The sequence below is a fragment of the Gavia stellata genome, chromosome 19 (assembly GCF_030936135.1).
Source record: "Gavia stellata isolate bGavSte3 chromosome 19, bGavSte3.hap2, whole genome shotgun sequence".
Lineage (NCBI taxonomy): Eukaryota > Metazoa > Chordata > Aves > Gaviiformes > Gaviidae > Gavia > Gavia stellata.
In genome coordinates this window covers 2,782,872-2,809,896 of record NC_082612.1, presented here as the reverse complement: position 1 = coordinate 2,809,896, position 27,025 = coordinate 2,782,872, and the positions used below count along the sequence as shown (strand labels likewise).

The 27,025-nt window shown below is 47.7% G+C and overlaps 1 protein-coding gene across 3 annotated transcripts in view; it reads left to right on the top strand.

The window, feature by feature from the left end:
* Positions 1–8,780: 8,780 nt before the first annotated feature.
* The window catches only part of CCNI (cyclin I), a 34,670-nt gene continuing 16,425 nt past the window's right edge, over positions 8,781–27,025 (top strand). For all 3 annotated transcript variants that reach the window (XM_059826946.1, XM_059826945.1, XM_059826944.1), the window contains exons 1-2: positions 8,781–8,837; positions 25,645–25,801. In XM_059826946.1, coding sequence (XP_059682929.1) covers positions 25,688–25,801 — 114 coding nt within the window. In that variant the 5' untranslated portion in view covers positions 8,781–8,837; positions 25,645–25,687. The remainder of the gene's footprint in view (positions 8,838–25,644; positions 25,802–27,025) is intronic.

The following is a 27,025-nucleotide window of genomic DNA, read 5'->3' as shown; positions in this document are numbered from 1 at the left end:
GTTTTTAATCACGCAATGCAAGTATCATGAGAGAAAATAGGTAAAATAGCAAAGTATAGATGTTCTGTACCACAGAGCTCACAGGCGGCTATTGGGAGATGGCGTGACGGGTCACACATTGCAACTTACGCCTCGTCGGCTCTTTCTTAGCAGAAACCCTGCCTCTATAGCAGTCAGTGACAAATTTCTGGCCGCCAGTCAGATATCCCCCCTCATTTCTCATCGCGCCGCTCTCTGCTGTGCTACCAAAGACATCCTCAATTCCCTACACGCTCGCTTTTCAGATTATCCAGTCTGAGTTCTTGAATACAACAGGCCATTACATTTCAGTAAGCACACCTTCTAATGACCCAGGCTTAATTTGAAAGCCTCAAGAGATGAAAAATCCCTTAATTATCGAATGTGTTGTGAACAAAATACATCTCATTGTCCTTTCCCAGGGTTGCTTAAGTTTACCTTCTTGCATGTCATTTGCTAAAATTGAGTTCTTTGGGGCAATGCCTTTCATACTTTGCACAGGGATAACCATTAACTGTAAATAAGAAATCATGTCAGCCTGTATATTCTTCCTTTTATCAGACTATACAAACACAGACTGTCACAAATTATCACAGATGGAAGGTTTTTTCCAACTGTAAGTGTAAAAAACCTCACCCCTCAAGTCTAGCGGATTGGTGGTTCTTACTCAAATAACTAGCAGTTGGGAGTTCTGGAAGTCTCGCAGAGTCTGCCGATCTTATTCTATTATTTCCTGTGCCAGAAACAGAATATTCCATTTTTTTCCCTTTCTTTCCAAATGGTAACTACTTTTAGTCATTTCATGTCCATTGGTGCATAATGTCCTTCTCACATTTCCCAATAATAATTTATACTTTCTTTCACAAGATTAATTGCTCCGTGCTAGTGTGATCAGAGATGTACAAATTTCCGTGCACAGATGTTTTCCAAGTAACAGCTGCAGGAACATTTCCAGCATAGTTCTATCTTAAGCTACCATATCCAAGCACATTTCACTAACATACTTTTCATAGTTGCCGGAAGAAATAATTCAGATGTACTTTCTCAGATGTACAGTCAGTAGGTAGCTCTGCCTGTCTGGAAATATCTGGGTCTAACTCAAGAGTTCAAACTGCCTAATCTTGTATTTAGGATCACATATCACACAGTTCCCTAAATACTTACAGAGCGTGCAGAAAATCCTCCAACACCTTGTCTAATCTGTGTCTGCTCTCCTCCTGCTGTCACTGCAGTCCGTGGCAAAGCTCCCGTCTCCTTCAGTGGAAGAAAAGCCAGGCCCTAGCAGCAAGGATTACGGAGCGAGGACAGGAAACGAAGACTGTTGTATCCAGTTGAGCTGCCAGGTGATTTTTAGCAAACAGGAGTATATTGCACTTTTGTAAAATCTGCAGCCTTTCTTCTATCCAAAAAAACATCAGCAAATGTGATCCTGACCCACACAGAAAAGTGCAAGTCACTACGTTACTGGGCAGCAAATCATCCATTTAAAAAGGCATGTATACAGGTGTCACAGAAATACTACACATTTTGCAAAATTACAAACTCCTGCAATGCTGATATGAACTCTCCAGGACATAAAATATCCAATTATAGGTGACGATGTCTACAGCGAAGTATAAACACAGTCAGGTAATTAACGTGAACTGTCTTTAAGTAGTCACGTGAAGAAAAGAAAGGAATTTTATGTTCTGGAAGGGAAAAATGAAAGAAAACCTGTATTAAATGAGCGAGAACGTATTTTTAAGTTGCTGTAACTCACATTTTCTCCCTTCCTGAAGACCATGATAAAGCTGCTTTAGCTGAAGGCTTGTTTGGGTTAGGTGTGCTCAAGAGTACACAGCTGTCGTTGCCTTGATTTAGCTTGATGTCCGTTCTCATGCACCTACCCATCGTCTTCGTTACACGCAATGTGGAAAACTATTTAACCTCATTTAACTTTGAAATTAGCCCCGCTCTGAGCAGGAGTTTGGCCTAGAAAACCTCCAGAGGTCCCTTCCAACCTCAGTTATTCTTCGATTTTACAACTATTTATTGCAGTTAACACCTTTGCGTTTAAAATGCCCATTTACTTATTGATTTTCGATTGTGAAAGTAGGTCATTTTCTGCTTCTCCTGTACTGCCGTACTACCACACTGTTTTGCTTCTAGCACTATTAAGAAAGGCCATCGGAAATTATATTGTCATTTAAAAAGCGATTCAAGAAAACACATCTCTTCAAATCAAATTATACAAGAATTGAACTTCATGGCAGATGATGACTATTTGAAAAGAGTTTTTTGAAAATTGGGCACCATTTTATCCTTTGGAAGATCAGGTCAAAAAGGTTTGGATACAGACAGTTAAACTAAGAAGGATTTTTTTCACTATAATAATTTAGATTCAGGCACGTAGGATCATATATATGAAACAAAATTAAGGAGAAACACGCATGAAATATTACTATCAGCTAGCTGTTCCACTGTATCATTCACGCTGCCAATACTAAAAGGGTAAAATTGGAAATGCTGTAGAGGAGCAGATACATTCCTATCCACTGTTGGCGTTCCTGCATGTTGCAACATGCGTTTCTGACTAGTCATCTATTTTTTAGGAAAAACGATTGATTTACAGGTGCGATCCCTAGGGTGAGGTACTGTAGCTTGTACTATTACCCGATTAAATGGAATAGATTTGGAATAGATTCGAACATTTTCCAAATAATAAAAGCAAACCGCAGAAAATATCTGTTCTGGTTGAGAAAATCACATTATGGGGCCGTTTATTTAGTAAAAAGCAATCAGGTAAAAAGGTTAATTCAGTGCCTGCAGTTCTCCTCTATGAATTAATCACTGAATGTGAAAGAGGTACTTCATTTGCTAAATGTAAGCATGTATTTCAGGGTTCTGGATGAAAGCAGAAGTGTGTCTCAGTGTTTCAAGAAGCTCTGTGGTGGGAACAGATAGTAAGGGAATCTTCTTTAGCTCAAATAGAAGGGTTTGGTTTCCTAGTAAATAATTATATTCCCACTGTTAGGAAGAAGTTGCGAGAGACTGTCGGAAAGCAGCGTGGTAACAGCTATGAAGTCCTAAGAGGCCCTGGAGATGTTACACTTGATCTGGCACTCCTGTGATTCAGCTTATGATGATTTCTAATGTCAACAGACTTCTTTTGACATGCAATTCTACAGACTCACAATCAACACCAAGTGGCTACATACCTGAGACTGCCTCTCCCTGTGTGACAGGTGATGGCTTCTGATAAGGGAGAGCACTAAAACTGACCATTGATTTAAAATAGATGGAAGAGATTGCACAATTGCACAATTTGTTGACTGTGCATGCTACACGCAGCTATGGCTGCTCTTTCTGTTATCTTTATTGAAGAATGGATTTAGGTATCTGAGACAGTGTGCAAGCTATTTTATTACTTTGTAAAACTTTTTTTTTCTAAAGTTGACAAGTATTTGGACAGGGAATTTATGTCGCTTTTTTCTCATCTGTTTTGGAAAAAGCAAACCAACGTAGCGTACTTTGGAAAGGGGGCTTGCTTGCTGCTAGTCTCTCTTACTGGCCAGATGCTTCTTCCCATTCCGTGCCAGGACAACAATTTAGCTTCAGTTTCATGCATGGAACAGCTGAATTCTGCTTGTGAAACTGAAGCCAGGGTTTGTCTGTCCAGCTGCAGTGGAAATCTACTTTTTAAGCTGAAAGAAATGAAGTCTGCATCTAGTTTATTTTTTTCCTTTGCCACATACTTCAGGAATACTACCTTTTTTTTCAAAGGGCAATTCATTATTGCCTGTAAGAACAAGCACAGTTAATGTACTTACAAGGTAGAACAGTCTTATAATTTGTATGTACTGACTTCCACACTACTTACTTGGAAAATTAGCATTCCATTGATTGATTCATTGCACAGAAGGGATAGGTTTCGCTAAAATAACTAGCGATTTTGGATAGTTCATTTTTCACAGAGGTCAAAGACAGTTCAGTGCTCAAACCCATTTCATTCCTCTTTGAAAGTTCCTATGTGCTGACGATTTTTATTTGATGAGCACTTACTCCCAGGAAGCTGAGCAAAGTCTTGTCAGGTAATTTCACCATAAACTATTTTTTAGGGTTCTCCTCTTTTCCTTCTGTTGCTTTTCCCAATGTTCCACAATATTGTTTTGCAAACTGTGCCTCTAGACAAAGAAAACGGAGTGTAACTTTCTTTGCAGCATTTGAAAAATCGCTTCCTGAAAGTCTGTTTCATTCCAGTCTTTGAAAAAAGGAGTTCCCTCCAAGAACAGAAGTCTTTCTGAGCCCTGAGTAAGCCTCAGTATGATACTTTTTCAGTACTATCAGCATACTTCTCTCTCCTGATTGCTTCGATGAGCACTCAGATGCCTCTGCGAGGGTTTCCTCTACCAACGGCCCAAGCTCAGCCTGCCTACAGGCAGGCAGCGAAGATGCTCCAGGCCCTTCCTCTTTCGTGACGAATGTGACTTCCGACAAGAGCTCTGCTGCTCACCAAATTTTATGTCTGAGATCGGTTTGGAAAAGAACAACAGGACTTTTTTATTAACTTTTTAAGGTTTTTTGTGTTTTGTTCTTTAAACCAACATCAATATTGCCTTCTCTGAGCTGATCAGAACTTGCTTGCTATTCTAAAGATCGCAGGTTAGCAATAAATATAGACAAGTCATATAATGGTCGGAGTCAAAGCACAAACACAGGAATAACTAGACCTATTCTGCCACGCTACACTGAACTCAACCAGCTAAATCCAAACAGCAATTATTATTAAAAGTTTGCATGTCTCTAGCCCCTCGGGTTATTCAAATGCTTTATACAACCAACCTGACATGAGGGTAAATTTATCCTTGTTCTGAAGTTGCTGTCTGCATACATATTTGAACTCATCAAGCTTGCTTGCCCATGCTGGACTTTGTGTGCACGTAAGTTGGGTGGATATGAAAATTAGTATTAACCTTTGCATCTGTGGTTTTAACTGACTGGTCAAAAGTCATGCAGTGAATAGCACTTGGGTCTCCAAAGCAGAACACAGAGCCAAACCACAAGACCATTAAACAGCGCAGATGGAAATGTCTGCTGCAAAGATACATGTCCTTCCCTTTTCCACATATTGGGATTTGGCTGTGAATCCTGTAGCGTCTCTTCTTTCCCTTCACTCAGCGGTACAAAAATCAGGCATTGCGTAAGCTGAAAGGCAGGTACTACAAGGCCTTATAAGTGGGATTTTCTTGTTTCCACTAGCGTGGATCTCTCACTGGTCTAATATTTAATGGTTTGTTACCTACCTAGAGCCCAGTCTGCGTTAAGGTAGCGGCCACCTGTGTAGTTACACTTGCATGCTGTCACATTGTCTTGGGAGCCAGGCTGCGACGCGCTTCATTTCGCTATGACCAAAGCAACCCATATTGCTATAAGCCCCCTGCACGCCTGGACAGCGAGTCCACTCTACCTGCTGCCTGTGACAATGAAGTTGTCCTGTTAAGTCTCTTTAAAATAGACGTGCTTCACTTCCCCCCACCGGGATGAAGAGGCCTTCTCCCTGCTACCGAAGTGTACTTCTTCCTTGCCTGACATGGCACTTGGGGTCTTCATAGTGTTGCAAGGCGTCAGATTTTTGTACAGTGCGTCAAGTCCCTGCATGTGGAACACCTGCTTGTAATGGTGTAATGGCTTTCCTCCAGGTGCGCTTCATTACATTCACCAGGTTAATTTTTTCTCTAGGTTTAATATTGCCTCTTTCGCTTTCTCCGTGGGCCACAGGCCCAAACACATAGAGTTCTTGCTGGTTGCCTCCATCTCTTTCTCAGCAGTCTCTCTAAATGCCTTGGCCTTGGCAGCCACTTACCTATGGCAGCCTGCCCGCCATAACCCTCAGTTGCTCTGGGCACATGCTGTGTCTTTCTTCTTGGAGTGTGTACAACTGTGCTGCTATTTTGACTCCTGGGCGGTTGTGTCCAGACCTAGGCCACCTCCTACAGACCTGGGAGACCTCGCCTTCAGCTGACCACCCTGCTAGGACGACCTGCTCTGAGGTCCCTCCTGCGCCAGGTGACTCACTCCTCAGTCTCCAGGATTTCCTTCGGAAGGAGTATCGATCCAGTAGCTGACTAGTTTATTGCGCTACTTTCAACTCAGTTGGGTGCCGCCTCAACTGCTCCCTCCTACTGTTACTGAGGACAAAGGACTGTAATCATACGTATCCAGCTGAGGGCATATTCAGCACAAGGCGAATAAAAGGAACTCTCTTGCGGTATGTTAGCACTAGAGGTTCCTGCCAAACCGTCAATTCCACAGTCTGCTGGCCCGAGGATGTGCCGCACCGCCTCGGGCTCCCAGTGCTGACATGAGAAGTGTTCTGGGAAGGGCCCTGATGGAAATCCCTTGAGGAAACAGTCCGAATATGCAAGAAGTGCTGTAACTGCGGGAGTGGAAGAATCTCAGGACAGTGTCGGTCAAACCTCCAGCAAGAATTTCCCAGCTGGGAGCGTCAGCTCAATTATCTTCACTTGGTCATTGCCACAAACTACCAGTGGGCCAGCCAATTTTGGTAAGCCGTAACAGCTTTACAGACTTCTTAAATGCTGACCCTTAAACAATGAGACCCTGAAGAATTAGAAAGAAATTGGGAAAGCTAGATAAAATTCCAGTCGGACTTGCCCCTCTCTGCACCTTCTTAGTTCTAAAAGGCATCTCCTATTTCAAGATAAAAAGTAAGAAAAATGGAAGGGAGCAGCACACAGCGAGCTTGGATTTGAAGAGCAGTTCACCCTATGCATAGAGGAGTTTGGCTGCTACAGCAAAAATAGCCTTTCATTTCAGTCTTATAAGTGTGGCCTGAGAGTTACTAGAGAAGGGGTTAAAAAAGCTTATGACGGATGAATTTTTACCAAACTGATTCAGAGTTAATTTGTCAGGAAATAAATAGAAAAAAAATTCTATGCTCTCTCTACACTTGATTTATGTTACTATGCTTATTATCTCTAAAGGAAATCCTCCTTTGTGTGCTGTCTGAACAGCTAATAACTACAGATACTGGAAGGAGTTTAAAGAAAATGAGTTGCCTTTGCTCTGAACTTCTTGCTTTTATCTGTTAATTTCAACCTCTAGTGGTATAGCAAGGTTTTGCCACTTGTCTTCGCAGTGCCAGGATTTTCATGCAAAATACTTATTCTGTTCCTGGTCTTTACTGTACAGTATTATAACACACCCCCAGCCGCCTCCGAGAAGAAAAAAAAAAGACTTATGTTACAAAAAATAGGAACACTCACAAGCGTAGTTGTCCAGTTCTTAAGTCGAGTGGACAAAAGGAATAAATGGAGCAGTGAGAAAACATCTCGGCTGCCCTGGCACTTCAGGCATCTCTATCTTCCGCTGTGTCAGTGAGGCTGCCAGACAGAGCCTGCCATCTGGAAACGAGAAGAAAAAGGACAGTGAATCCCTGCTGCAGGCCTTTGTGCTCAGAAAAGGCCTACGGAAAAGTAAACAAAGCAAGTAAAGGGTAAATTCCTGTCTACATCTTGCGCGGCAGTCAATAAGGCAACTCCGGCCGTGCCAGGGAGCTGTGTCCCAGCAAACACAGGCCGAGAAACCCGGTACGGGCGTAAGAGCCGAGAGAACTTGACGCTTTTGCTGAGCGCCTGCACAAGAAGGTGTTCGCCAATAAACGCTTTTGCTTACTCCTTCGCGACTGTTTGAAACGAAACTAAAGCTTTGACCTGCCTGCTGCCAAGGTGCCACTGAGGGGGGCCAACTTCAGCCTCCTTTGATTTTGGGGCTGCTGGAAGGAGCGGGCAGACGCCGGGGCCGCCCACACCCCCGCCCGCAGGGGAAAGGGGGGCGGCGGTGAGCGCTGACCGCCGCCGCGGCCCTGCCCCGCTGCCCCCGCCGCCTCGCCCGCGCGGGGGCCGCCTCGGCTGCCGGCGGGGGGCCGACTCACCCGCCGCGGCCACCGGCCGGGCAGGGCCCCACGGCTCCCTCACCCCCGCAGTCGCGGCGGGGAGCCGGCCGCCGAAGCCCCCTCAGCGCCGGCACGGAGACCGCCGCCTCCCCGTCCCCACAGCCGCGCAGGCGCCGCGGAGGGACGGCGGGGAAGCGGCTCAGTCGCGCGCTACCTCCGCGCGATCCTTCCGCCGGGCGGCCCGAGGGAAGAGAGTCCCGTCCCGTCCGCCCCCCCCCGCCCCCCGCCACAGCCGCCCGCCGGCGGGACCCGCGCCGCCTCCCGCTCCGGGGCGCTCCCCGCCGCCGCGGCCTGGGCGGCGAGCGGCGATGCGCCTGCCCGCGGACAGCGGAGGGCGAACAGCGACCCGGCGCCGCGGGGGAGAGCCCCGCCGCCTCCAACGCCGGCCGGCGCCCCCCGCGCGGCGTTGTCCCCCCCCGCCGTGGTGCTGAACGCCAACGGCCGCCGCGCGCGCCGCCCCGCCCCGCCCCGCCCCGCCCGCGCGGGAGGCGGGGATGGGCTGAGGGGAGGCCGCGCCGCCGGCCCTTCTTTCCCTCCCCTGCTCCCCCCGGGAAGCGGCTGGCTGCGGGCTGCCTCTCGCTCCCCCCCCCCTCCCTTTTAATTTTTTATTTTATTTTATTTTAATCCCCTCCCCGCGCGGCGGCGGCCCGCCTCCCCCCCCCCCCCCCCCCCCCGCCCCCATCGCCGCGGCCCCGCACCGGCCCCGCCATGGCGACATGAGCCCGCCGGCCGCCGCCGCCGCCGCCGCCCCGGACATGGGGCCGGCACGGTGCTGAAGCGCCGCGGAGGAGCCCCGCCGCCGTCGCCCCGCCATGGGGTGCTGATGGCCGGGCCCCGCCGGGCACCCCGCCGCCGCGCAGGGGAGGTGAGCGGTGGGGCGGGAAGGGGGGGTGAGGGCGGGGGTCGCCGCTGCGGAATCGGGTGTGCAGCGCCTCGGCGGGGTGTGTGTGTGTGTGTGTGTGTGTGTGTGCACGCGCGGGCCGTGCGGCGCGCGAGCGTGAAGCGCGCCTGTGTGCCGCGCACCGTCGCCTCGGTGTGTAACGCCTGTGCAAAGCGCGCGTGCATCGCAGGAGTGCGTGCAGAGCGCGCCCGCGCGCAGCGCACCCCGCCGGTGCGGTGCATTGTGCGCCTCTGCCTGTCCAGCGCGCCGGGCGTGCAAAGCCGCCTGCGTGCGAGGCTGCCGGGCGCCGCGCGGCCCCTCCGTGCCTCTGCAACGCCCTTCGTTGCACGTCGGTGTGCGGTGCAGGCCGTGCCTCCCTCGGCCCCCCGTCCCGTCGGTGCCCGGCTGGCCGCTGTCCCGTCCCGCCGCCGGCTGGGGCTAAGCAGCGATCTGCACCCCGCCTGTGGCTTCTTGTCACCACGCTGGGCCGGGGGGGGGCTCATCGCGGCGCACATAATTTGTTTTTGTTCTCTTCTCTTCGCTTGTACTTTGTTTGCAGAGATGGGCTGCGCTCTCCTCCCTTCCTTCTTTGCCCTCCCATCCGCGGTGGAAGAAGTTCCCTTGAAAGAAGAGTGGCGTTGCGTTCTATAAAACTATCTGCAAAGGGGTGAACTTAGTGAGGTTACCGCCAGTTATTTCACGCCGGTGGTAGAAAGCAGACTTGCGGAAAATCCTCCTGAAAACTTGTCCATTGAACACAGAAAAACCTGTTCCCTTACCCTCCCCTTTTGACCCTGTGAAGGAGGGAAAAAGAAACAATCCCACATTTTCCAGCTCTTAAAAAGTAAGGGTGTTAGAAGGCAGAGTGTTTTGAGCCTGAATTTAAAAGTGCTTTTCAGCATCAGCCTTTGCGTGCTCCCGAAACATCCTTTCCATGGTGTGCTGCGACAGCCTGGTACGTGGCACGGTCCCTTTTAAAGACAGAAGGGTGAGATTTTTTATTAACTAAATATTTAAACTGAGCAAAAGGCATGTGGTTGTGAAGCTCCCCTTTCTGGAGCGTATCTCACCTTTTAGCTGCAGAGGGGCCAGATGTGGCTGTGCCCCCCCCTCCCCTGGGGCTGGCTGCTGCTTCTGCCCCTATGCAAAGCTGGGGGATGCGTGTGGAGCCCATGTTTTGCAAGGTGAGGCTGAGTAGGAGTTTGTCTCTCAAAAAGCAAATCACAGCGTCTTTTCCTTGTCTCGAGGGTTTGATTTTGGATCCCTGGAAATGGTTCGGTTTTGGTTTTAAAGTAGTTTGGCTGGCTCGTAAAGCTGGGGGACGGCTTGCTCTCATCTGTGCCTGCACAGACCTTGGCGTGGGATGTGGGAAGCTGATCTTTTGGCTTCTCCCCAGCAGGAATTGAACTTTCACGTGGTATATATATACTTCTAATTATCCTTCACCCCTCTTTAGAGCTTGTGTATAGTTTGATATGGCAGAACTGATCTTAGACGCTCTTCGTACTGTGTCCGTTCTGTATTCTTACCAAGTCCTGTGCTTTGTTTGCTCTGGGCCCTTATTCAAAAATACTCTGAGATTGCTTCTGTAGTTGCATGATAAGAGCCTTGCTCTATCAGGACCCTCTCCACAAAAGGTCCTGCTCGCTGGATGCCTGCCGGAGCCGGGCTTTCCCACTGTTTCACGTTTGAGGTGTCACGGGGCTGCAGCCGGCGTTGATGAGAGCCGGTGGCGAGCAGAGCAGTGCTCCTGCGGGGTGTTTCTGCTCTGGTCTCGCCGTTGGCAGCCGTTCCTGGAGGCGGTTCAGGGCATTGATGTGCTTCAGCGCAGCCTGAGGTTTGCTGGGTGCGGGCTACTCGGAGAGAGCAGCCTTGGCCGCGCAGGGCGAAGAGACGCCGTTGTCGGCCCGGCCACGTGCCCTGGCCTTTGCCAGGAGCGCAGTCTGGGGCCAGCTGTGTGGCTCCTTCAGGCTGGCTGTGCAGCCTTCCCTTCTGGACTCTTCAGCACAGCCAGGTGGGAAAGGGGAGTTTGGGTTGGTTCAGGTGTAGTTTTAGAGAAACAGTCGTAGCTCAGTGGTCCGTATCCCTACGTCCTAGAGACCTTGGGATGACTTTGTCTGAGGGAATGGACAAGTCAGGTGTTGGGACCTATGTTTTCCAGGGCAATACGGTACCCAGAGCTATCCGTCTGCCATCTTACATTAACACTTTGATGCAATCAATATTTACTTTCTAAAATGTGTTACTTTCCTATTTTCAGATTATTTGTTGTAGTAATCTTTACAGACATTTGTCAGTTTAAATAGACTTAGTCCAAACATGAGGCTGTTCAATGCCACTACCTTTGCTCGTATCATTGCTCTGGGATAAACTTCTCAAGTCAGCAGGTGGACCCAAGTGTTTGGCTTTTTACAGCTTTGAGCATCTCCCCTGTAATTACAGTCTTCTACATTTTCCCTTCTCAACTTTTCTGTGCTCAGTTGCTCCTTAGCGTACCTCGTGCCGGCAACAGAAATCAGAATGTGAGCGGTGTTTGTGTGGTGGAGTGTGCCTTCCCCCAGGGCCTCTGTGAAAGACGCTTTCCTTTGCACACCCGCAGCAGTGCGCTGGTTAAAGTGGTAATTAATCTTGACCTCACGCTGAACTGGCTTTTTGGGTGCACATATGTTCACCGTTTTCATCTTTATGTTTTTTTAGGGGGCACTTTTTAGGAAATAAGATTTGGTGCAGCTGTCACACTGATGTAAATTACCCATCTAAACTAGGTGATAGAACAGATAGATAGATAATCTGCAGTTTATTTCACACTGCTCCGTAGCCTGCCAGAGATTTTAAAAGGGCTGCGCAGGACCAGCGGCTTCAGGAAAACTAGGCATTGTATTTTGACTGCTAAATGATAACCCTTTAGACTCGGTTGCCGAAGCAGGAAACAAAATGTGAGTAAAGGAGAAGACACGTATCTCCAGATTGAGTGAAACATTGTTGTGGGGGATCTGAAGATCCTCCCCTGCAAGATACAAAATGGGTGTCTAGAGCTAACCTGCCCAGGAACAAATTGTGGCTGTTTTCCTTCACTCCCATGACTTTCAGCGGGGCTAGAGAAGGTACAAACCCAGGTTCTTGTCACCAGGACACTCTGATGAAGACGCAGGAAATACAGGCTGGCCATCACGGAGGTGGATTTCAAGGGGGATTCTGGTTCACTGAAACTAGAGGGTAGTTTCTTTGAGAATTCAGCACAATAATAGCTATTTTCAAATGCCAAAAAAGCAAGATGAAGTCATTCAGATGGAAGGAAAATCTTAGGTGTCTCCCATCTCAGTATGAAGCAGATGTGGTCTGAAATGTTCCCTTCCTGTGTGTTTGCTAACTGTAAATATTATCAACACTGATTTATGAACCATAATGGGTATTTGCACTTGCTATGCAATAAACTCATCTAAAAGCTCCCTCATGAGTAACATGTTACTGCAGATACTGCTCATCAGCCCAGGCATCAAACATTTTCTTTACCCGGATGATGAGAGGTGCTGGATGAACCCATTTGCCAGAGGCTTTTGTGCCTTTTTGGTGGTTTTTTGCTGTTTACAGCGAGGTCCTGTTTCTTGGCTGTGGTAGCTCTTGACTACAGTGGTCTGTTAGACAAGAACTTGGCTCCCAAGAACTTCGACATTTACCTTCCTAACAATTTTGACTGTAAACCTTGGAGTTTAAATGCTCCTAACTGCTGCCATGCAGCTGAAAAGACTGCTTCCTTCAAAGATGCAACTGCTGTAATAACATGACCATCAAATGCAGCTTAGTCTCCATTTATGAAAGTGCTGCAAATGTGTCTGTACTTGCATTAATAGGAGCAAAGGGGGACTTGGCACAGCACGCTTTGTGGAAGCAGCAGCAGGAGAACTCTCTCTGCCATGACATACTGCCTCAGACATACTGTTTTCTCTTTATCAGTACCCCCACCTCCCAAAGTTTCCTTCCCTGGGTTTATTTTACTTTAGGCTGAGGACTGTTGCTTTTAGGTTGTCCAGAATTAGGGATATCAAGGCTGTTACATTCTCTGGGTGGGCAGGAGAGATGAGTACATAGGGAAAAGCCAGGACTGTGCCTGTGCCATCCTATTTTTGCAGACAATTGGAATTAGGTCCTTTTCTGTATTGTCTCAACAAGAGGCTAATTAGTCAGCAAGCTTGAGCTCCTGGAGGATAATTAAGCTTTATAACTGTGGGTTCTCTTTGGTTGATGAGAAAGAGGAGACAGTACCCTCAGAGCCTAAGAATGCTGCTCTGCAGCTACTGTGCTGTACCTCATAATTGATCTATTGTTTCAACAGCAGATAATTCCTCATTTCCTCATAATTATCTCTTTTTAGTGCCTCACACTGTATCCTGATATTAGCTGTAATCACTGATAATTTATCCTGAAGCCAATCAGAATCTGCAAAGCAAAATATTGGCCTTGGTGAGCATTTATGCTTTCATATAAAAATCTTTTGTTGTTGTCAAGAGGAATCAAGCCGTTGTCATTACACGTTTTTTGGATGTGGCTGTTGAACTGGGTATAAACTTGTTTAGTTTTGTTGCTGTTCATTTATGTTAATGACTGACTACTGCCGAAAGACAAAAAGAACTACGGCCGAATCCTGTTTCTGTGTTTTTGCCCATAGAGGCATTGTATTTATTTGTTTCCAGGGGATTATATTACTCAAAAGGTGGCATGTGATGCTTTAGATTCTGAATGCCTGTTGGCCCTTACCTGTAGAGAGTTAGCTTTCATGAGCTTGAAAGCCACGGGCCCTATTTTATGAAATTACTGCTCACTCTCATACTTCGTGAGCTTGATTTTCCTCAGAGTAACTTCCTTCAAGTTACTGTTGATTTATACCAAGTTATATTGGTGACGGGAGAAGTGAATCATACTTTGCATGTGTTGCTTTTAGGAGACTAGTGGTGAGACATTACATAATGCCAGGTTTGGTTTGCCCCCCCTTTTTTTTTTTAAAGCCTTCCAGCTCTGCTTTCAGCATTTGCTGCCTTAAGAACTGATGAGCTGCTCTGGGCGTACAGCTGAGCCCTCACAACTGTGCTGCTTTGAGCCTAAAGCCCTTAAGATCAACAGAGTGGTTGAGGCTGGAAGGGACCTGTGAAGGTCATCTTGTCCAACCCCCCTGCTGAAGCAGGGCCACTAAACCCATTGCCCTGTACCATGTCCAGATGCCTTTTCAGTATCTCCAAGGATGGAGACTCCCATAACCTTCCTGGGCAACCTCTGCCAACGCTCTGTCACCCTCAGAGTCAAGAAGTGTTTCTGATGTTTAGAGGGCGTATCTTGTGTTTCGGTTTGTGCCCCTTGCCTCCGGTCCTGTCACTGGGCACCACTGAAAAGAGCCTGGATCCATCTTCTTTGCACCCTCCCTTCAGGTATTTATATATCAATTAGTAAGATGCCCCCCCCAACCTTCTCTTTACAGGCTGAAGAGTCCCAGCTCTCTCAGCCTTTCCTCATAGGAGAGATGCTCCAGTCCCTTCATCATATTAGTGGTTCTTTACTGGACTGTCTCCAGTATGTATGTCCATGTCTCTCTTGTTCCGGAGAGCCCTGAACTGGACGCAGCACTCAGGTGTGGCCTCACCAGTGCTGAGTGGAGGGGAAGGATCACTCACCTCTCTCATCTGCTGGCAACACTCCTCCTAATGCATCTCAGGATACCAGACACCCACCAGCCTATACTGGTTCCTGGGGTTGTTCCTCCCCAGGTGCGGGCCTCTGCACTTACCCTTCATTAGGTTCCTGTCAGCCCATTTCTCCAGCATGTCCAGGTCCCTCTGGATGGCAGCATGACCCTCTGGCGTATCAGCCACTCCTCCTCATTTGGTGTCACCTGCAAACTTGCTCAGAGTACTCTCTGGCCCATCATCCAGATCACTAATGAAGACGTTACACAGGACTGGACCCAGTATTGACCCTTGGTGTGTACCACAAGTCACTACCTCCAGCTAGACTTTGTGCCACTGATCACCATCCTCTGGAGACAGTCACTCCACCAGCTTTCAATCCACCTCACTGTCTGCTCATCCAGCCCCTACTTTCAATAGCGTGCCCAGATTTTTCCTGGCCTTCCTTTTGTTACCTGTGTACTTCTTCAAGCCCCTCTTGTCTTCGACATCCCTTGCCAGATACAATTCCAGCTGAGCTTTGGCTTTCCTAACCTCATCCCATGCTGCTCAATGTTTCCCAGGTTACCCGTCCTTGCTTCCACCCTCTGTAATGCTTACTTTTTGTGTTTCAACTTTGCCAAGAGCTCCTTATTTATTCATACAGGCCTCCTGGCATTTTTGTCTGACTTGGTATTTGTTGGGGTGGAACTCTTGAGCTTTGAGGAAGTGATCTTTGAACACTAACCAGCATTTTTGAGCCCCTCTTCCCTTCAGGGCCTTGCCCCATGGGACTCTTCCAAGCAGATCTTCGAGGAGTCCAGAGCCTGCTCACCTGAAGTCCAGGGTTATGAGCTTGCTTGTTACCTTCCTCCTTGCCCTTAGGATCTTTAACTCCACTATCCCACGGTCACTGCAGCCAAGGCAGCCTTTGACTTTCACATCCCCAACAAGCCACCACTTGGAGGGGAGTATGAGGTCCAGCAGAACACCTCTCCTTCAGCTTCTCTATCACTTGGGTCGAGAAGGTGTCATCAGTGCACTCCAGGAACCTCCTGGATTGCTTACGCTCTGCTGTGTTGTCCCTCCTGCATATGTCAGGGCCAGGGTCTGCAAACATGAGGCTGCTTCCAGCTGTCTGTAGAAGGCCTCATCCACTTGTTTTTCCACCCACTACAGCGTCACCCATATCTGTTTTCTCTTTAATCCTCACCCGTAAGGTCTCAGTTGGCTCCTCATCCACCCCCAGGCAAATCTCCTTGCGTTCCAGATGTCCTCTCACATCAAGGGAAACTTGACCATCCTCGTCTTCCCAGCATGTCTTTCCTATAGAGCCTGTATCCATCCATTGCAACGCTCCAAGTAGTGTTGCAAGGCATGGAAGCCATCCTACCACGTCTCTGTGATCTCAAGACTGTGGCCTTTCAACTGCATGCAGGTCTCTCTCACCATGTTTATTCCCCACACTGTGTTCACAAGCATACATGCACTTCAGAGAAGCACCCCAACATGCTTATTTCCCAAAAAATGTTTGGGGGGATTTCTCCATCATGGTACCTCATCGGTGCGTCCTTGCTTACATGCAAATGCTGGAAGTGAGCCTGCTTAAGCCTCATTTTTTTTCTTGATTTTGTGATCCCTTCTTGTCATATCACCCCAGGTCCTTTGCTCATCAACCCTGCCCGTCACTCTCACGGGGCTCCTGGTAACTCTGTCCCTGCCCTATCATAGCTCATTTGAAGCCCTACTTAGAAGGTCAGCCATCCTATTGGCAGAGATGCCTTTGCCCGGCTTGATGAGGTAAATCCCGTCCTTCCCAAGCAGATGCTGCTCCACAAGCAGCATCCCGTGACTGCGGAACCCAAACCCTGTCGCCAACACCAGTTCTGCAGCCAACTGTTGACCTGCACTGAGGAGGACATCTCCAGGGCCCTCAAGCCTTTGACTGCCACCCCCAGATCTCCATAGTCCCTTGACACTCTCCAGGTTGCCCCTGATGGTATCACTAATGCCCGCGTGGAAGAATGGCAGGGGTAGCAGTCAGAAGGTCAGACAAGCCCAGGCAGTCCCTCCACAACATCCCAGATCTGGGCCCCAAGCAGGCAGCAAACCTCTCTAGATGATAAGTCAGGTTGGCAGGTGGGTGCCTCTGTCCCCTCCAACTGGGAATCACTCATTACCATCACTCACACCTCCTTCCTAAGAAGTCTTGCGTGGTTTAGGTCAGGTGGCCCATGTCTTTCGCTTAAAGGCACACTGGGCTCCTCTTTAACAAGTGTGGTGAGCCTATTTTGTAGTTATAAGCCCTTAGGTGGGGCAGGAACTTTCTTTTTAGTCCCAGAAGTCACTTGCTTCCATCCTTCCCCTTCTCCAGAGGATTCACTTACCTTGATGGTGGGGGTGGATGCTGCCTGCTTCTCTACTGGAGATGGGGGCTGAGGTTCTTCAAGCTGCTGAGTCCCAGAGAAGATCCTGTCTGTCTCCCATGAAGCTTCTACGACGCTGCGCAACCTGCTCGCTTCCTCCTACAACTCCTTCACTTGGCACCGCAGCTCCTCCAAGACAACATAGCTCCTGCAGGACAGAGGGCCACCTCCTCCAGCCTCGGGGAGAGGCCCGAGGCACTCCCTGCAGCCTGGGGCTTGAAGGGCCGTGCCCATCATCCAAAGCTCTGCCTGCATCAAAACCTCTACCCTAGCAGGGGCAGCTGCTCCAGCATCTGTTGGGGGAACTGCCCCGTGGTGTGCCACCACCATGTCTGACACTGTTTACACTGGAACAGATCAAGCTCAGTCCCCCTTCATGGCAGCCTTCTACATAAACTTCCACATTTGTTAGTGGTGCCTTGGGCCTGGCTCTTATATAGACCGTGCCCAAGCACTGGCTAAAAGGGTGCTGACCCTCCCTAATTAGGGGGCAGCTGCATCCTGGGTCAAGGGCAGCTGATCATGCTCGTTAGAAGCTTCTAGAGCTCCCTCAGGCCGACGACCTTGTGGTTCCCCTTACCTTGTCCTTACCTAGCAACAGCAACACCCTCAGGTTTCTCAGAGGGTTCCCAGGTTTTCCCCAATGATCCTGGACCTTGTCCCCAAAAGATCCAGAAGGTCTCAAAGCAGAACCCAGAGACTGCTACGCAAACCTTGGTTGGTTGCCTCGGGGAGCTGTGCTTGTTCCTTTGCCGGCAGTGTACAATTTGGTACAGGGCTAAGCTGTTGCTTTCTCAGATTTACCCATCATTGGGGTTGGACACAACATAAAAATAATGGGTGACGTTTCAGTGAACACTCACTTGTAGTTGCTTTATACCTGTCTCGTGCTTCAATTCTGAACAAGGAGGTAGCACCATCTTCTCAGCATATGACCACAAATTGTCCCATACGAGGGCTGTCCGCCCTTGGTGTGATACCCCAGTGCACACAATAAAGGCTCACATGCCCGACCTGGCAGCACGGCTGTTTCTGAGCATTGAGATCTGCATGCCTAACGATAGCAAGACACAGTCCTACCGAAATGTTAGCCCAAGTCCCTTGGCTGATTTTAATAAAGGTTGTGAGGAGTTTACATCTTCATGAGGCATCTTGCGTGCATATCAGCAGCCAGATGATGAGCCCACAGCGTTGAAGGAGTATAAAATGTAAGCATTTCTTTTGCAAGTGTTCGTAAAATGGCATAGAGGGGTTTTGGTTTGCAAGGGTTTTGTTTTTGCTTAATTTAATCCATGCAAGCAAACAGCCTCCATCAGTTAATAACTTTTCCTTTGATTTTTAGGTTCAAATAAACCAAAATCTCAAAGCAGAACTCATTAAAGTATATTGAGTTTCATCTCCTCTTTGCATCAAACGCATACGTTATGCAGCTGGAGCTGGTCTCCTAGGGCTGGATTCTGAGTTTACCTTTTATCCACAGTTTACTTGGTATGTTGCCACACACTGCCTCAAAAGGGAAAGGAGCTGTGATTGAAACAGCTTGTTTGCATCCCTTGCCAGTTGTGGCACAGAAAATTTAAGCCGTTGCTGACCAAAGGCCTTTCTGGGCAAACTCTGCTTGGACGGACTCATCTCGGCAGCTGCCGAGACAAAAAGGAAGTACAAACCTCCGGCATTTCCAAGGTAGGGCAGGCATGGGTCTGGAAGCACGCCTGACTCGCCAGGAGGGAAGAATGGTGACGTTGTCTGAAAGTTCAGGCAGGAGTTCATCTGCTACCTTGTTTTTCAAAAGTCCCTACTTTGGAAAATATCATTTAAGCTCCCCTTAAATAGCAAAACCCTAGTGTCAATCATGAGGCTTGGGGAATGATGTATAGCAGAGGCTTTTTAGAACTAGTCTGGTTTATGGCCGCCGGCTGCAGGAGAGAAAAGGCTGGGCAGCAGGCAGAGATTTTACAAAGGGGTGGCTGCTGTTTAAAAAAAAAGAAAGAACGGCTCAGGCTTGTACCTGCAGAAACCCCCTGAGTGACAGCCATCAGACAGCAGCTTTATACCACCGCTCTCACCAGTGGCTCCGTAGCACCCTCCCTCCTGTATAAAATGCCCTTATCCAGGCTTTTTTTTTTCCTCAGAATTATTCCCCCTGTTTTCTTGATGATTTTTTTGCTACCCTTAGGGAATACCATGAAGAACCAAAGATGTTCTATGTTTTCTACCACATCGCTCTACAAATCTAGAAGTGTTTATGGTGCTGTGACAAATTCCATCTGAGCTTTCCTTTTTGAATGGAGTAAGATGGTGGTGTGAAGAGTGTACTGCTGCTGGTCATGGTGCAGCCCTCTCCAGAGGGCTCCTGCTCCTCCTCTGTAGTTGCGGGATAGGCCCTGGGATTTCCCTGTTTCAAAACAGACTTAAAAATGCCTCCCTTGCCTCCCATCAAAACATCGCTCTGCATTCTCTTTTTGCAGTTGCAGACCCGTGTTTTTAACTGGCGGGTTTCTGTAAAATGTTTGGAAAAATTCTTCAGTTTGGAAAACCGACACGAAAATGAGGTCAACTTTATTTGCACTCCCTGGAAGAATCTGGTTGGAGGAAAAGAAGTGGCGAGTGTGTGATGTACATGAGCCCGCCTGAACGATGCTGCCAAAATATCTCACAGACTTGCCTTTGTAGCAGGTTGTGGGAGTTAGCTCTGGCTGAGTCACACAGGCGGATGGCAAGGGCCCTCTTCATTTCCCAGCCTGAATAAAATTACCTCTTTCCGAATTTAGGTCTGTTGGCTGGCTTCTACACAAGTCAAATATGCTGCTTGTTAAAGGTGCAATATCATACGCGTACCTGCGGTATATTTGTGTTTCATATTAAGGCATTTCTCATGGGGGAACGCATTCTTATTTTAACGTAGATTAGTATTCATTCCATAGAAGTCAGTTCATTGCTTCAAATACACACGCTTATTTAGATCTTGAAATTTGAAACTATATTCCCAAACATCTTTTCCCAGTCATTAACCTGAAAAAGATCATACATTGTCTCACAACACTGTCAAGTTATTTCCACGAATCAGGCTGCTACACGATTCACTTTCTACAACTCAAAACTGTTGATCTTAACCCACACCGGTCCTCTGCTTATCGCTAGCGCATCAGGTTGTGCTTTGGTAAGTTGAAAAGACAGAAAGCTAAGCATTGATTTCCAGTAGTGAGGCATTCTTGGGGATTTTTACTCTCTAAACCACAGAAACATTGTCCTCTTAGAACCATTACGTGGCACAGAAATGATGTAAAATTCTAAAGGAAGGTTATGCCTGCTGCTTTTTTTCTTCTCAGATTGTAAGCAACGCTGTAGGCATTTACCTCTGTCTGGCATAAGTTTCCAGACTGCCTTACTGACATGGGGTGAGGAAAGAGTTAAGCCAAGAGAAAGCCCCATATACTAAAATTAGCATCCCTCCCACTCCCCCACCCAACCACCCCCCCCAGCTTTGAAATTTCTGATCACAACTTGCAGTTAGACAATTTCTTCTAGCAGTGCAGACTAATACATTTTGATCATTTGAAATCACAGATGGCTGGCTGGAGCTCGGAGGAATTCAGTCTCCTTCCTCTCTTCCTTCTGCTTTGCCTTCCTCCCCCGCCCAGAAAAGTCTGTTTTCAGGTCATCTGTAAGATTTTGTTATTGCTTGCTAAAGCTGAAGCAGATTTGGCTGCTGGTCGCTGAAAATACTTACAAGGTCTGCAGAAATGCATGTGGTGGTTAAGATCTCTTGGAATTTACCCCTCTTGTCCACAATACCCACCTGGATTTATGTGCACAATAAAGACAGTGGATTTCAGGCTGTCCCTAGTCCTACAAATCTTGTTAATTGTTTATGAAATGATCTATATTAAAAAAAACCCAAACAAAACCCCCCAAAACCAACCCACAACCAAAACAAAAGAGGTTTTTATTATTGCCCTGAATGGTTTCAGTGATCCTATTTACACTGCAGTTGTACTGGCACAGCTGAATTGCAACTGGAGGCAGGGGAAAATCAGGAACTGTGTTACGAGCTTGTTCTGCCAGTGGATAATACGTTCCTGTAACTGCATCTTTTGTCTGCAGGAGGTACTTCTTATCGTCATTAGATGATAGTGATTAGAAAGCCTAAAAAAAATAAAATTGACTATTTTGCATCCTACACAAATGGCCCCCCCAACCCCAACAGTGTTTCTGGCTAGGTAGCTGTCTGCCCCAGTTACTGCAAACGCGAAAGAAACTGCTTTTGAAAACCGTAGCCTGCAGCACTTAACAGTGTAAAACTTCTCTAGAGAAACTGAAAGTACCTCTTTAAGTAAAGTTACATATGAACTTGGATCAAAAAGAGAGATCTTTATGAGATGGGTTACATTTTTGGACCAAGTCGAGGTATTTTTAATGGATAAGCAGGTGATTTTTAATGCCTCTCACAAGTGAAGACTTCACACCAAAGTTTTGACTCTAATTTCAGAGCAAGAGTCAACCTGCAGCTTGTGACCTTGCTCACAGGAGACGTCAAAACAAAGCCAATGGGTTGACTTGGCTCGCTTCTCCTTTACTGACTTCCCAACTGTTCTTTAAGACGTTTCAGTGTAGGCAGTTGACCTTCCAGCGAAGATTAAGAAACTTTAAGAACTGTTTGAACAGTGGTTTAAAAACTCCCAAAGTGACCACAGGAAAAAAACCCACCACCACCCTGGAGCTAAAGTTTAATTTTAAATCAGGGAAACAGAAGCGGAAAGCTAGGGTGGGTTACTTTATGGTGACTGTCACAGCTTCGGCAGTTCCTCCGGCCGCGGGTCTCTTGGGCTCAGTCGCAGAAAAATGCGTGCAGGTTTTTGGCTGGAGCAAATCTTTGCTGTCGGGGCAGGCTCAGCCCTCCTGTTGGTACTGCTGTTCTCTCCAGAGGTGCCTGCTACATTGGCAAGTATCTTACTGCTGATGGGAGCCTTGACGTTGCTTTTCTGCCATGCTCAGGTTTTATCACCTTGATCTGAGCAGAGGGAGGAGAGTCCGGTCCCCCTGTGGTTTTCACCCGACTTCCATGCGCTGGATTTCGGGAAGCTGTGCCAGCCGTCCCGTTTCTCATCCTCTCCGAGAAGCGATGGCCTTGCTGCGGCTCCCTTGTGTTTTGTGAAGCGCTGCATACATGTGGAGCATGCTGGCACTTTTTTAAAATGGCGAGCATTTATCTGATTAAGAGCTATGTAAATTTAGATGCAAACTCATTTCAGCCCTCAGGGTGCTTGGCGAGTTGCCTGGCGTGCTCTCGGTGCTGGAAAAGTCTGCGCACCACTGTTGCTCCAAGGGAAACTTTCAAGCGCGTCATTCCCCTTCTTTTTTTTCCTTATAAAGGTTATCGTGCCTCAGCCCTCATTGAATTACCTCCCTAATCCAGAAAGGAAAGGTTATTTTTCCCTCTCTTTTCCCCTTGGCAACTCCAGAAGAGCTGCCGTCACCGCTCACTAAAAATGTCCCGTGCAGGGCCATTGGTATTGAAGGGTGCTCCAGGGACGCCCCTGAGCTCTCTGCTGGCGCCACTGACCAGCCAGGGCAGTACAGGGACAACCGAAAAAGGGATCAGGGTAACCAAAAGATCTTTTCTGGGCCCAGAAGAGGCCTGTGAAACCCATTTGTGTTATAAGTACGGTGGGAATGTTTGTCAGTCGCAACAGAAGAAGGTGCCTGAGGATGCTCACTTTGGCCTGTTTTCTGCAGTGTTTTCTTCATGTGTTTTCTCCAGTGATTTGAGGGTGGCTAATTACTCTCTTTCCTGCAGAACCAAGAAAGAACCATCAATATTTCATATCAGGAGATGTGGTCGGGATAAATATAGCTACTGCTTTTTTTCTGACAAGCGTGCAGCAAGGAGCTCGCTGTCTCCTGGCTCTCAGCGCTCAGCACTGGTCCCCGGCTGGTTTGGTCCCTCGCCACCGGTTTGGCCAAGCTTTGGGTCTTGTCCTAACCTCGCCGTTCTTCTCTGTGCATGTATTTCACCTTGTGCAACGCCGAGCGCTCAGGCACGCCTTTAATCGCCGTCTTCTCCAGGTGTGGTCTGAGAGACTGTAGCTGATGATGATAACCTTGTGGGTTGTTACCCAGTTAGCATTACCCGGTACGTAGCAACTGACGATCTGCAGGCTCAGTTAAATAATCAATTTTAAAAAAAAGTCACCCATCTTTTGCTCTGCACAGGCCTGGAGAAACCCCTTTTCTGGGGTTCTTGAGTTGCAAGGTGAGAAGGTGGGGTCCCCCACCTCAACCCCTGTCTGCTGGGTGCTCCCCCCGCACGCCGGAGAGGACAAAATATTTCTCCTGGCCCTGCAATTTGAAGTGCTTTTTTCCATCGGGTGCCGGAGCGCAGCCTTCACTGCTGTCCTCACTCCCCAGGGCTTTACACCTCCTTTGGAAGCCCTGATGGATGATCCCGCCTGTGGGAACCAGCCCAGCCCTCAAGGAGACCTGTAGTGACTGATGGGAGGATAATGAGATGCTAATGAAGCCCCCGGGGGAATGAGCTGGGGGGAGGCTGTGACTGTGCATCCCCGTTTCCCCTTCAGCATCCCCGGCAGCCCCATTTACAGTGGTGTGAGTGTCCTCAGGATCATTCCGAGGTTTAAAAAAGATGTGCAAAAATGAGTAAATGCACATAAATAAGCTGGGGTTCAAGCCACGGTTCTGTTTAGAGGAGCGGAGTTTCACCTCTTCCCAGGCAGCGTCTCCCTCTTGTCAAGTGGGAACTTTCAACAGGGATTTTGCAGCCCACAGTGACAGGCAATTAGCCATTTGGGGGCTGCTGGGAAGCGATTTTGAGACACACTGCAGAGCATTTTGAGCCCTTTCAGGAATGGTGGATCTGAGGCGTTCCCTCCAGCCGGAAAAATCTGTATATGGCCCAAAGCACCTGACGGGCTGTAAACCTTGTGTAGGGGTATGCCAAGCCAGTACAGCCCCTCCTTTGTTCATGGAGAAGCATTTGTTTTATTAAAAAACTAATATAAAAGGGGTTTCTGTTCAGGACTGAGAGGCTTGATGTTTATTTGCCACTTAAAACCTGCTTGGCTATAAGTGGGACTTGAGTGTGGTTTTATGCCTCTTGTAGGTTCTGTGTGAATCGTGCCCATTAAAAACTCCTGTAAATGGATAAATATTTGTTCTACAGTTTCCCTTAACTCTGTGAACGCACTCTGAATCTTCATTTGTTCAGAGCTGCTGTTGTTATTATTTATAATAAACTGATTGCTTTCACTGTGAATTTTGGTTTTCTCTGATTCAACGTGTTGCTTATTTCCTATAAATACAGCCTAAACTGATGTATTAACAAGCTAGTCTTTATAAAATGGCCTAGTTAGCATTTGGCCAATATCCACCTGTTGCAGATTTCACAAGAGCTCACAGAAGGAACTGAAAGTTTAAATAACTTTCCCATGGATTTACCCTTCAGGGCTGAATTGTTTTGCTTAAGTGATTTAATACTGTCAAGAAATTTGCAGCCGGAGTAATGGCAGGCAGTATTAGAACAATTTGAATACCCTTTTCAGTCAGACCATCTTCTCCATTTTTAAGCAGGTGGTGGAATCGGTTGTCTTTAAAAAAAAAATTAAAACTCTTGCCTCTGCTTTGTTTTTCATTTCCAATTTACAAGTTTCTTGACACATTGTTGCTGCTGAGTGAGGCTGTACTAGGGCCAGGAGACCCCCTTTTTTTCGGTTTTGTGTATAGCAAGGTGTTTTGCTTTAGATTGCATGCTTTTTATCATCGCTTCTGCCAGTGGACGCAGGCATTTCTGAATACTGTAGGCCTTGCAGAAATTTTCTCCGTCACTTACCTGGCTTGTACTCCTTTCATGCTTTGCAAAGGCTCTCTCTGGTTTTGCTGCTTTTTTCCTCCTTTAAAACGCATTCCCTATCTAAAATTAGAGATGCGCCCTAAAGTTTTGTGGATCTAACGTATTTTCAGAGTGGTTAGATCTGAGAGGAACCTTCCTGAACTCCCTGGTACCTTTGCTTCGCACATGAAACAAGTCGCAGCTTCTGCGAGAAGCTACAAACCATACTGTACAGAGAGGGAAAACATCGATCTTTTTGTTGGGCTTCAGCTTGTAAATCATTTAAATTTTCAAACAAGCGTTCCTCTGTTTTGCACAGAACTTCCTGTTGCTGCTGAGAGTACTGGGGTAAGGCTGGCACCAACAAAACTCCGAGGCTGGGATTTTTGAAAGGCATTTGAATATCAGTCTTAACTTCCCTTGAAGTCACAGGTAGACTGGTTTTAACTTCAGCGAGGTTTGGGCCAGGGCAACCAACTTCCTGAAATCCGCTTTATATTTGCCATACAGCTCCTCCCTCTTCTCAAGTATTTTTGTAAAACACCCCTACTTTTTAGTGCTGCTGAAGCGGGAGAGGTCTTGCCTGATTGCCGAGATAAGAGAGAAGCAGAAAACCTCAGAGTGGCAGGACTTTCCAGCCCACGTAGGTCTTGGAGACCTGTGGATGATTTTGGCCCAGCCTCACCTGAATCTGAGCTGACTGGTTTGGGTTTCCTTGGGTAGGTTTGCCAAGTACCCCATCACTGTCTGTGTTACGATGAGCCTGTTCCGCTTCTTGCAGCTTTAGTCACTTTTGTGCTTTCTTTTGCTCTGTTCGGTGGACAGGCACGGCTCAGTATTTCACCAGGCTGTCTTTGGTTTTGCAGGTAGCTGTATCCAGCTGGGTGGCAGGTGGATCCAAGGGTCACCATGAAGTTTTCAGGACCCCTGGAGAGCCAGAGGTTGTCTCTCCTTCTGGAGACGGCAATCTCTAGGGAAGCTCAAATGTGGAAAGCACATGTGCCGAAAATTCAGCCCAATCAGGTAATGTCTCTTCTTCACATCATTCATCTTAGCAAAGGCATGAGACTGTCCTCTGGTGTATTTTTATGTGAACTATCCTCTGGTGTATTTTTATGTGAACAACTGAAGCTATTGCATGAGAAGTTACCTTCTGCTTGAGATCTGGGAAATTAACCTCTGAAGTGAGTGATTACTTTTTTATTTGAGGGACATACCTGCAAGGAGGGGTACGGAACACACTGTACAGCACACAATGTTAGATCTCTGCTGTTGCTTGTGAACGCACGTACATATGTTGTCTTAATTAAATTCATTTTACAAATTGTGTGGATAATAAACGCACATGTCTAGTGGGCACCAACTCTGCAACAGTTCTTAAAAGCAGCTTCATTTTCTTGAACTAAAAGTTCACTAGTAACAGCGTTGAAGTGCTGGTTTCTTTCCACATGGAACGACGTCTTCTCAAATGAACCGTTACCGCTAGCTTAGCTCAGGCCTCCCCCTGAAACAGCCTGACTTTACCACCTTTTCCCATTCTGAGCCAGATTCTTCCCTAGCGTAAATCAGCCTAGTTCTGCAGGGTAGGCTGTAGCTCTATCAGCTGAAGCCAGATGAGGATCTGACTTTGGTAAGGCACTGTCTGCTTCGGGAAGAACCCCGCTGGCTGTAACAGGACTATTTATTGGAGCAGGGTGCAAGCTTGTGTCGAGGGAAGCAGAGACAGGCGCTGGCCTGTTCCAGTGAGGAACGTTCTCATAGGACTGGAGGAAGATTCAGGGTGGAAGGGACCACAGGGCGTCCGTAGTCCAACCTCCTGCTCAAGTTTTGCAGCAGGGCCAGCTGGGAGGTTGGACCACGTCGCTCCCGGCCTTACCAGCCCGAATTGCGTTCGTGCTCCTTGCGGAGGAGGGGTCTGTCTAGCATGTGCTCTCAGAAATGCCTGTGAACTCCACAAACTTTTGTTTAAATCAACACGTGAAACGTGAGGACTGTTGTCACAGAGTTTCTGGTACTTTGTCACTGGGTTGGGCAGAAGTAACCACACTAATGGGCTCAGATCCAGTCTTGCTGTTCTTCATTCATATAAAATGTTCACGCAAGCATATCAGCTGTTGTCAAAGCTAATCAGTGTGGTGTTTGTTTTTTCTGTCTGGCAAACAAGAAACTGCTGTTGGTGTGTAGGAACAAATAACGTTTTTAAGGGGCTCAGTATTAGTTTTGTTAATGCACATTTAGGTTTCCAAA